Below are 11086 nucleotides of genomic sequence, written 5' to 3'. Positions count from 1 at the left end.
AGCCATAAAAGTTAATGATTATTTGTTAAAAACAAAGTTGATCAGTTTGAACAAATATCTTGTCTTGGCGGCAGGGTGGACGACTGGTTAGAGCGTCTGCCTCACAGTTCTGAGGACCGGAGTTCAATCCCCGGCCCAGCCTGTGTGGAGTTTGCATGTTCTCCCCGTGCCTGCGTGGGATTTCTCCGGGCACTCCGGTTTCCTCCCACATCCCAAAAACATGCATGGTAGGTTAATTGATGTCTCTAAATTGCCCCTAGGTGTGAATGTGAGTGCGAATGGTAGTTTGTTTATGTGTGCCCTGCGATTGGCTGGCGACCAGTTCAGGGTGTACCCCGCCTCCTGCCCGATGATAGCTGGGATAGGCACTCCCGCGGCCCTTGGGAGGAGAAGCGGCTCAGAAAATGGATGTATTTATTTATGTTTAACACAACGTCCCAACTTCATTGGAATTGGGGTTGTAGAATATGGACATGTTTAAGTTAAAAACATTTTAGTGGTTTTATTGATGTTATTTTTCACGATTTCCTAATATAACTTGTTTAATTGTATATTATTTTTAAAGTTCATTATTATAAATGGGACATTTTTTCCTACACACCTGTTGCTGATTATTGTTCTCTGAGTAATATCACTTCAAGCCTTTTCCAACATGACATACTACAAAAAAATTATGTATAATTTATTGTTGAATTGCAAAATTCTAGGCTGCGGTATCGGATCAGAAGTGAAAAAGTTGGATCTGTATGTCATCGGCCTCATCAAGGACGGTGACGAGTCTGCACCTCGACAGGAGGTGGAGCGGCTGGAGCTGTGGTGCGGCCGACACAACCTGGAGCTGAACACGCTCAAGACTGTAGAGATGATCGTGGACTTCAGGAGGCATCCTTCGCCACAGCTGCCCCTCACGTTGTCCAGCTGCCTTGTGTCAACTGTCAAGACCTTCAAGTTCCTGGGAATTACAGTCTCTTAGGACCTGAAGTTGGCGATCAACATCAACTCCGTCCTCAAAAAGGCCCAGCAGAGGATGCACTTCCTGCGGCTTCTGAGAGAGCACGGCCTGCCACAGGAGCTGCTGAAGCAGTTCTACACTGTGGTCATCGAGTCAGTCCTGTGTTCTTCCATCACAGTCTGGTTTGGTGCTGCTACAAAAAAGTACAAACTCCGACTGCAACAGACAATCAAAACTGCTGAAAAGATTGTCGGTACCCCCCTACCCACCCTTGAGGACTTGCACGCTGCCAGGACTAAGACAAGAGTGTGCAAAATCCTGTCGGACCCTCCGCATCCCGGCCACCGGCTCTTCCAGCCCCTTCCCTCAGGTTGGCGCTACCGATCAATGCAAACTAGAACTAGCAGACATTCCAACAGCTTCTTCCCTCTTGCAATCAACTTCTTAAACAGCTAACCTACAATTCCATTGCAACATGCTGCCATTTTTTTTTTCTTGAGTTTGTTGTTACATTTCTGTCGGGCCAATTATACATTACTCGTGCACTCACTGTAGTAGTCTCGCCACGCTGCACTATTTGGATATCTGTTTGGATGCTAGCCACTCATGCCAGACTAGCATCTGCACCACTTGCACACCGATTGAGGAGTATCTGCAACATTTGCACAATCAACATTGTCCCAGATTATCGCACTACTAGTCACTTTAAACTGCATACATTCCTTGAAGTCTCGGGGCCCTTTGCACAATGGTCATTGTGCCGGACTATTGCTATATTAGTCATTCAAACTGCTCTAAGTGCTAGAGGACTCTGCATCTTTTTGCACAATTGTTAAAAAAAATTAAAATTTGTACCGGCATTACCAGATAACTAGGAACCCTTTATTGCTCAGTGACTGTTTTTCTCAATGTCTTTATGTCTCAAAAGTGTTCTGTCAATTGACTGTTTGTTGTTGTACTAGAGCCACTCCAACTACCGGAGACAAATTCCTTGTGTTTTTTGGACGTACTTGGCAAATAAAGATGATTCTGAGGCCACTCCTCTCGTTTACTTCACACAACTGGATCCAAGAGCTGCTTTGTTCGCAAACGCATGTGTGCCCAAATTGGTTGCACTTTAGCGCCTTGAAGATGAATCACCAAGTTGTTTACCTTCTTACAAAACACCCACACAAACTTGTCACAACTTTGACCAGCAGCAAGTTCAACGGCACCAAAATAAATAAAAACTGATAATCCTTAGCTTTGATTGACAGATCTATTAATTTAACAATACATTTATTGCTGTGGTTGTAGTATGCATTTTTTTCACAATATAAAACAAGACAGACTGGTAACTTCATAAGTCTGACATTATTTCAAAATGCAAAAAGGATCAATTACAATACACTTCCATGTCACACGAATCTTCATTACTGCTTTTGTTACGATAACCTGGGAAGAGCTAGGGAATTACTACGAAGAGAGCACTACTCAGTGTTGCTTATGTGGTGATTTGGTTGCTATACTTTTCAGACCTTCTGGCGGCTGTTTTTCAAAAAAGCAACACCTAACAAGAAACAATCTAGCAACTTCTGTGGTGCTATTGGAGGCTTCTGTTGAGACCCTTTTTATCTCTGTAGTCAAAATGCAAAGGAATCAAGCTTGCGTGAAGTCCCTATTGACCATTATAACCACACCTCTGTCAAAAAAAATTTACAGGGTTTAATGCCCTTAGAATTTGTAGTATACAGACAGCATAAACCATAGACCTACCAGGATCTTGTTAGAATCGCTGAGCCGTCCTTTCAAGGCCAGAGAGAGCTCCCCGATGTTGGCTGTGATGAATTTTGCTTCGGAGATGATGGCAGCAACTTCATCAAGACCTTCCTTTCTAATCTTCCAGTTCTTATCTCCAATTTTAGAAACCAAATCAGAAGTGACTTTGTCACTAAAAGGTGGGACAAAAGAATTAATTAGTGTTTTTTAGTGCATACACTGCTTTTCAAAAGTATTGGCCAAGTTTGGGACTGAAAGCAATTTGGTTTGCCATCAAAATACGAATATAAGAAAAGCTCAATCGTTCAGTTTTTATTTTCAGGTATTTCTATCATATTTCGATAAAACAACTCAAATTACCATTATTTGTAATCTGACAGATATTTAGGTGAGCAGAAATATTGCAACAGATACATAAACTAGATTAAAGCAAATAAGACTTCAAATTTACACAGAAATCATTTGGTTGCAATAATTGCATCATGCCTATGGTCCACTGACATGACCAATGTTTTGCTTTTCCAGGCTTTAACCACAGCCTTGTTCAATGGTTGTTTGTTTTGGGGCCGCTCTCAAGTCCTTCATTAGCATGTTAAATGCAAGCTCTTTTGGGTTTAAGTCTGGAGATTGATTGGCCAGTTCTAATACATTTCACTTCTTTCCTGTGATGAACTTCCAATTAGTTTGTTAGTATTTATCTTTAAATTGGCAGACAAAATGTTTCTGCAGACTTCAGTTATTTGCGCCCTCATTCATGTGCTACGCCAATGAACATTAGGGCCAATCCCAATTCTACCCTTTAGGCATTCCCCTTTGTCTTACCCCTTCAATTTGAAGGGCCAAGATGAAGGGATAAAATGGCCATGGGAATTGGGAGACACATCCCACACCCCCTGCTGGCTGTGTAGTAGGCAGAAGCAAAAATTGTTTACATTTCACAGATGCCATCTTGTGTCAAATGAATATTACGATTTTTATAACTTGCTTTTATTTTAATGTGTCTGTTTGTGCAGTTTTTAAATGTGTCAAATTGATTATAATGTTTGCTACCACGTGACAGGGTGGATACATTTCTATATTTTATCTTTAACATTTTTATAGAAGGAACATATTTTGACTAACTATGGCCTAACATCAGCCAATAAATAACGCCAACAACAACCATCACAAAACAAACATTTGTAAACACACAAAAAAGAAACTCTCAAACAGAACAGAATAGAAAACAACTGTCACTGTCACAGGAACAATGAATATCACTCAAGCAGCTCATTTGCAGCATTGCAGTAAAACATAAGGATGCAACTATCACAGAGACACTTATTTACATAGTTGACATTTGGGAACATTTCCATATGATATGGTAGTAATGTGATTATTTACATACAGGTATTGCAGATTTTTTATTTAAAAAAATTTAAATATGTATATAAGAAATCAAACAAATAAAAAGAAATCTAACATTAAGAACATAACATTTTAATACGGTATCTACATTTTAACTGGAAAGCTGTAAAAAATGTTTGCTTCAGTTTTGTCGTTTTTGCATACATTGTAGAGAAGCGCTTTTGCTGAGAATTTGTCACCAGTCTGACGGTAGACTAGAGATACGCGCAAGTCATAACGAACCGTTTAACCAATAATTCAAAAAATGGTTTATATTTACGTTGATAAAAGCATGACTGTCATTAGTATGAATAATAATTTTGTTCACTTACATTTATGTACTTCCTTGTCCATTCTGCCATCTTGTATGTTCTATACAAGAACATATATCTGCCCCCGCTGTCCCATACTACTCACTTTCAAGTGAGCTCCCAGAACACGCATTGTTTCAACCCCTTTAGCCCTTCCCCTTTGTCTTAGTCTTTCCCCTTCGTTCTCATGAATGCGCAAAACCAAGGTCTAAGACGAAAGGGGGAGGGGGGGGGGCGAAGGGGTAGAAGTGGGATTGACCCTTAGTGCATCCAACCCAGAAGCAGCCATGCAATTATCTTCATTGTTTCACGAGATGAGGATTTTTGTTCGCGATCTTTAACAGACCTTTTCTTTCTCCCAACTTTAGCCTTTGCATTACTTGTGTAAAGGTTAATCTTTGTCTTATCAGTCCATTTAATGACATCCAAGCATTTTTGAGGCTCGTCTCTGAACTTTTTGGCAAATTCCAGCCTGGGCTTTCTAGTCTTCTTGCTAATAAGTGTTTTGTATCTGCTAGCTGTGTTTTTGAAATGGTTCTGGTTTCTTTTTCTCTCTGGTTTTCATCCTTGGTTATACCTCAGTAGTAAAACTCTAAAATTCACCGACAAAACTCAACTATAGGCTATTTATTGTTTGAAGAATCACTATATTAAGGGCTCACCGGTCACATATTACAATACTTCTGATCACATAAAAGTGGGTGTATTTAAACTGAGAATGTTGTCTTCCAAGTTGTGAATATCAGATATATTAACGTAGATAAAACTGTTTGTACCGCTCTGTTAATGAAAGAAAAACCCACAGTGGTCACAGAAATAACTAATCTAATCTAATTAAAATTAATCAATGAAAATCAGACTGTTTTGAATTGTGGTTCGACAGAATTACTTATTTTTAAAAAAACAACTCGAAAAAGACCTGGACAAAAATGGTAGCCTGAGAAAAGATTGAAAATAGACCTCAGGAACATGTTCAAACAAGGTGTGTCCTCTAATAAACATCATAATCAGTCAGTCCGCCTACTTAAAGGGTGAAAAGTAATCACTGTGCTGTTTGGCCACATGTTGTGTACCACACTAAACATTGGACCAGAGGAAGCGAAGGAGTGAGTTGTCTCAGGAGATTAGAAAATTATTTGGGATGTCCCGATCCAATCACATGATCGACCCAGATATTCAGCTGATCGAAATCAGGTGAAAAATATTAGTTTTATTCATTTTCTGACATTCTAAATGTCACAAAGTGACAAAATAATCCAAAGGCACAAAGATCCTGCCAAATGGAACAGTATGAGCTTTGTTATATATATAACAATGTAGGTTTTCGGGGTATTTTTAGTACAGTATAATATAATCAAGCTAGAAACCAGCTGACTAAAGAAATTAACATTGCAAAGAGAAACTATGCAGCAAAGTTTGAAAAACAGTTTAGCGCTAACGACTCTAAATCAGTCTGGCATGCATTCCAATCGCTGACCAATTACAAGCAACGATCAACCCAAGCTGAGAACAATAACACACTAGCCAACGACTTGAATACCTTCTACTGCAGATTTGAAAAGGACACTTTCACACGCCACACCCACCCAGCTGCACCACCGATCACAATCACACCTCTGACTTCTGCGTAAACCATCCACGAACAGGATGTGAGACGCATCGTCAAACAACAAAAGATTAAAAAAGCGGCAGGCCCAGACCATGTGTTCCCATCCTGCCTCAAAGTCTGCGCGGACAAGTCGCTCCAGTCTTCACACAGATCTTCAATAGATCTCTGGAACTGTGGCATCCTGTTTCAAACGCTCCACCATCATTCCAGTCCCCAAGAAACCTGCAATCTCGGGTCTGAATGACTACTGGCCTGTCGCTTTGACATCTGTGGTCATGAAGTCCTTTGAACGTCTCGTGCTGGACCACCTCAAGAGCGTCACAGGTCCCCTGCAGTTTGCCTACCGAGCGAACAGGTCTGCAGATGTAGTCAACATGGGACTGCACTTCATCCTAGAACACCTCGACAGTGCAGGGACCTATGCGAGGATCCTGTTCGTGGACTTCAGCTCAGCGTTCAACACCATCATCCCTGAACTCCTTTCCTCCAAGCTTCTCCAACTCACCGTCTCGCCTGCCATCTGCCAGTGGATTTACAGCTTTCTGACAGGCAGGACACAGAGGGTAAGGCTGGGGGAGACCACCTCATCCACACCCAGCATCAGCACTGGGGCACCCCAAGGTTGTGTCCTCTCTCCGCTGCTCTTCTCTCTTTACACTGGAGCTGTGGTGCGGCCGACACAACCTGAGCTGAACACGCTCAAGACTGTAGAGATGATCGTGGACTTCAGGAGGCATCCTTTGCCACAACTGCCCATCATGCTGTCCAGCTGCCTTGTGTCAACCCTCGAGACCTTCAAGTTCCTGGGAATTACAGTCTCTCATGTCAGGGCTGCTGTTTCAGCACCCTGAGTACAGCCCGTGTGTGTCTGTGTGTGTGTTTGCAGGGTTGACCGGTTGGAGTCTAGCAGCTGCACCTTGTCATCCTAATTACACCAGACTGCTCTTAAGACGCTGTGGGACTCCAACTCGTCGCCAGACTATCAACGCTCTACGTCGAGTTCATAGCCTCGCCACCTTGCTTATCTTTCTGCTTCCTGAAGACCTAGTGAGTTACCTCTACCTAATTATTGTTCTTTGTTCCCAGTTTGACATCTGCCCTTGCTCCCTGCAAACCAGTGCTCACCTCTTGCGGCCCACCGACAACATGGACTCCAACCCTGCCTCGTTGGAACCCTGCCAATCCCGGATTTAGTTCTCGGAGTTCCTTTGTTCACTTCCAAGCTGCAACCCTTATTCATAAACTCACCCCCCTGTCCTCTCTGCATCCAACTTGCAACCTGAATCCTGACAGCATAGTCTCACCTGTCATGGACCTATCGGCGATGGATCCCCTTCTCCAAACAGTTACCGGACAGAGCATGCTTTTGGAGCAACACGACCAAGCCCTCACCCTGCTGATTCAAAAGGTACGTGACTTCTCACAAGCTCTCACATCTCTACAAAATCAATTTGCCTCACTCCAACCTTGCACACAGCCGTCTGCTGCAGCATCCACCGCTCCCACTGCCCCCCTCACCCACGTAATCCGTGAACCGTATGTACCCGCACCAGCCCCTTACGACGGCAATCTTGGGTCTTGTCGCGACTTTTTGGTCCACTGTTCACTTGTGTTTGAACAGCAACCGCAGTCGTAATCCACCAACAACACTAAAATTGCCTACCTCATCGGCTGTCTCCGGGGTACAGCGCTCTCGTGGACCACGGCGGAATGGGAGAAACTGTCAGCCGTCTGTGCATCATACTCTTCTTTTTCCATGGAGATGAAGATTTTTGACCACCTGGGGCGCGGGAGGGAGGCCGCTAAACGGCTGATGTCACTCCGACAGGGCTCTTGCATTGTGGCTGAATTTGCGATCACTTTTCGGACTCTCGCTGCAGAGAGTAGCTTTAATGATGGCGCTACAGGAAGTTTTTCGGGGGGGGCCCTTATTGAGTCTATTAAAGACGAGTAGGCCACCAGGGATGAGCCAAGCTCCCTAGATCAGATGATTGATTTTTCTATCAGACTGGATTGTCATCTCCGTGAGCGGCGGAGGGAACGCAACTCGAGGTCACAGAATCCACCTACCCCGCTTTCTTCTCCACAGCACTCCACTCTCAAATCCTCCTTTGAGCTGCAGACTTCGTCACCAGCCCCGCTTCTCAAGATTGGTGAACCCATGCAACTTGGCCGAACAAAACTCTCAGATTTGGAGAAAACACGCAGGAGAACCTCTAATCTGTGCTTGTATTGTGGAGAGGCGGGTCACTACATTGCACACTGTCCCACATGTCCATCAAACTGGCAGACTCGCCAATAAAGGAGGAGTTGGTGAGTCAGAATGCAAGTTCCTCCTTTTGTCCGTTTTCAGATCTCTGCTACCATCTGCTGGAATGATCTGTCTCTGCCCGTTTTAGCCCTAGTAGACTCTGGAGCTGACGAGAATCTGATTGCCCACCGCCTAGTTAAACAGATGGGAATTCATCTACAGGCTCTGACCACTCCCAAGAATGCCACTGCAATTGATGGGCGGCTGATCACCCATATCCAGCAAGAGAATGCTCCCGTTTCCCTCAAGCTATCAGGTCACCATCTTGAGACTGTTTTCATGTTTTCCCTTGTCTTCAAGTTACAATCGTGCTTGGCTTGCCTTGGCTGAGGCTCCATAACCACAGCATCAACTGGACCGGGCCCAAGATCACCTCATGGAGCAATTTATGTAACCTATCTGCTGCGGTGCCCCCAAGTGGCCGAAGTCGGAGTAAATCCCCTGACCTGTCAGGTGTCCCCTCAATTGACCATGACCTAGCTCCAGTATTCAGCAAACACCATACCACCTCTCTACCACCACATAGGCCTTACGATTGCGCTATTGAACTACAGCCTGTTGCACCGCTACCTAGCAGCCGTCTTTTTAATATCTCTTGTCCAGAGCGGGAGGCCATGGAGACCTACATCAGCGAGTCATTGGCCGCAGGTATTATCCGGTCCTCCTCTTCTTGGGGGCAGGCTTCTTTTTTGTGGAAAAAAAAGACAAGACCCTTAATAACATCATCATTAAGAAAAAGTACCCCTTGTCCCTGATTGAATCTGCCTTTCCCCCACTTCATGGAGCAACAGTTTTCACCAAGTTGGATCTGCGCCAGGCCTACCACCTTGTCCGCATTTAGGAGGGAGATGAGTGGAAGACAGCATTTAACACCCATAGAGGGCACTACGAGTACCTCGTAATGCCTTTCGGCCTGACCAATGCCCCTGCTGTCTTCCAGGCACTAGTCAATGACGTCCTGTGTGACATGATCAGAAAATGTGTTTTTGTACCTGGATGACATCCTGGTTTTCTCCCGTTCCGTCGCAGATCACGAACGACATGTTTGACAAGTACTTCAGAGACTCTTTGAGAACAAGTTCTTTGTTTTCAGCGGAAAAGTGTGAGTTCCATGTTCCAAAGACCACCTTTTTGGGTTAAGTCATTGCTGAGGGGCAGCTTCAAATGGACCCAGGCAACGTAGCTGCAGGCACTGAGTGGCCATCCACAAGAAAGGAGCTGCAGCGATTCCTTGGCTTCGCCAACTTCTACCGGCGGTTCATTCGGAACTACAGTCTGGTGGCAGCACCCTCCACTGCACTCACATCAACCCTAACGTCCTTCCAATGGTCTGAGAAGGCCGACATGGCCTTCTATGAGCTAAAGAAACATTTTTCCTTAGCTCCTATCCTCGTTCATCCGGATCCACAGAGGCAGTTCATAGTTGGTCGATGCAACAGAGGCGGGGGTTGGTGCGGTGCTGTCTCAGCGATCCGAAACTGATGGTAAGGTCCACCCTTGCGCCTTCTTTTCTCGCAAGTTGTCTCAGGCGGAGAAAAATGATTGGATTGGAGACCGGGAGCTCTTGGCAATGAAGATGGCGTTGGAGGAATGGCGGCATTTCCTGGAAGGTGGCGAACACCCATTCATTGTGTGGACCAACCACAAGAATTTGGAATACATCCGCTCTGCTAAGAGGCTGAGCTCCCGTCAAGACAGGTGGGTATTGTTTTTTGACCGGTTCACCTTTACCTTGTCCTACCGCCCAGGGGCCCAGATCACCAAGGCGGATGCCCTGTCCCGCCAGTTCGCCTCAGAGTGTGTCAAGAATGATCCAGATCCCATCTTGTCTCCCCGTTGCTTTCTGGGCTTAATCACATTAGAAATAGAAACGCTGGTAAAGGAGGCCCAGGAAGAACAAGCTGATCCTGGTGGGGTTCCCCGGAACTCCCCGTTTGTCACTGATTCGGGCCGCCCCAGGTGCTACAGTGGGCCCATACATCGCGACTTACCAGTTACCCTGGAATCCGCAGAACATTGGCCTTCCTCCGTCAACGCTTCTGGTGGCCCACCATAGAAGATGATGCCCTTCGCCAGTCCTCTGCCACGTCCTTTGTCTCTGCATGCACACTTTGTGCTCAAAATAAGACATCCTCTAAACCAAGCTCTGGTTTACTGCATCCGCTTCCCATTCCCAGAAGCCCTCGTCGCACATCGCCCTGGACTTCGTTTCTGGGCTTCCCCCGTCAAATGCGAACACAGTCATTCTCACTGTGGTGGAAAGGTTTTCCAAAGCAACACACTTCCTGGCACTTTCCAAGCTTCTATCTGCCAAGGAGACTGCCGACCTGTTGGTCCAGCACGTTTTCCGCCTGTATGGCATCCCATCTGATATAGTATCTGACAGGGGCCCCCCAATTCACCTTGCAGGTTTGGAGAGCATTTTGTACAGCGCTTGGTATAGGTGTTAGTCTATCCTCTGGCTATCATCCTCAGACTAACGGGCAATGTGAGCTCACCAATCAACAGCTGGAGACGGCGCTCCGTTGCATATCCCAGTCTCGTCCCGCTTCATGGAGCACCCACCTTGCCTGGGTTGAGTATGCCCATAATTCGCTGCCCAGCACCTCCTTGGCCATGTCCCCTTTTCAATGCTCCGTAGGCTACCAACCTCCACTGTTCCCATCGCAGGAGCATGAGCTTGCAGTCCCTTCAGTGCAGGCCCAGATACACCAGTACTCCAAGGTCTGGAAGCAGGCCCGCGCTGCCCTTCTCCGGTC

The 11086-nt window shown here is 45.4% G+C and overlaps 1 protein-coding gene across 3 annotated transcripts in view; it reads right to left on the bottom strand.

Moving 5' to 3' along the window:
* Window positions 1-11086, bottom strand: part of ckap5 (cytoskeleton associated protein 5) — a 112638-nt gene that overhangs the window by 63126 nt on the left and 38426 nt on the right. For all 3 annotated transcript variants that reach the window (XM_061772615.1, XM_061772616.1, XM_061772617.1), the window contains exon 21: window positions 2708-2882. In XM_061772615.1, the coding sequence (XP_061628599.1) occupies window positions 2708-2882 (175 nt within the window). The remainder of the gene's footprint in view (window positions 1-2707; window positions 2883-11086) is intronic.

Source organism: Phyllopteryx taeniolatus, chromosome 5, assembly GCF_024500385.1.
Source record: "Phyllopteryx taeniolatus isolate TA_2022b chromosome 5, UOR_Ptae_1.2, whole genome shotgun sequence".
NCBI classification, from domain to species: Eukaryota; Metazoa; Chordata; class Actinopteri; order Syngnathiformes; family Syngnathidae; genus Phyllopteryx; species Phyllopteryx taeniolatus.
Note: the sequence above shows the minus strand (reverse complement) of the source record. Positions and strands in the feature narration are given on the sequence as shown.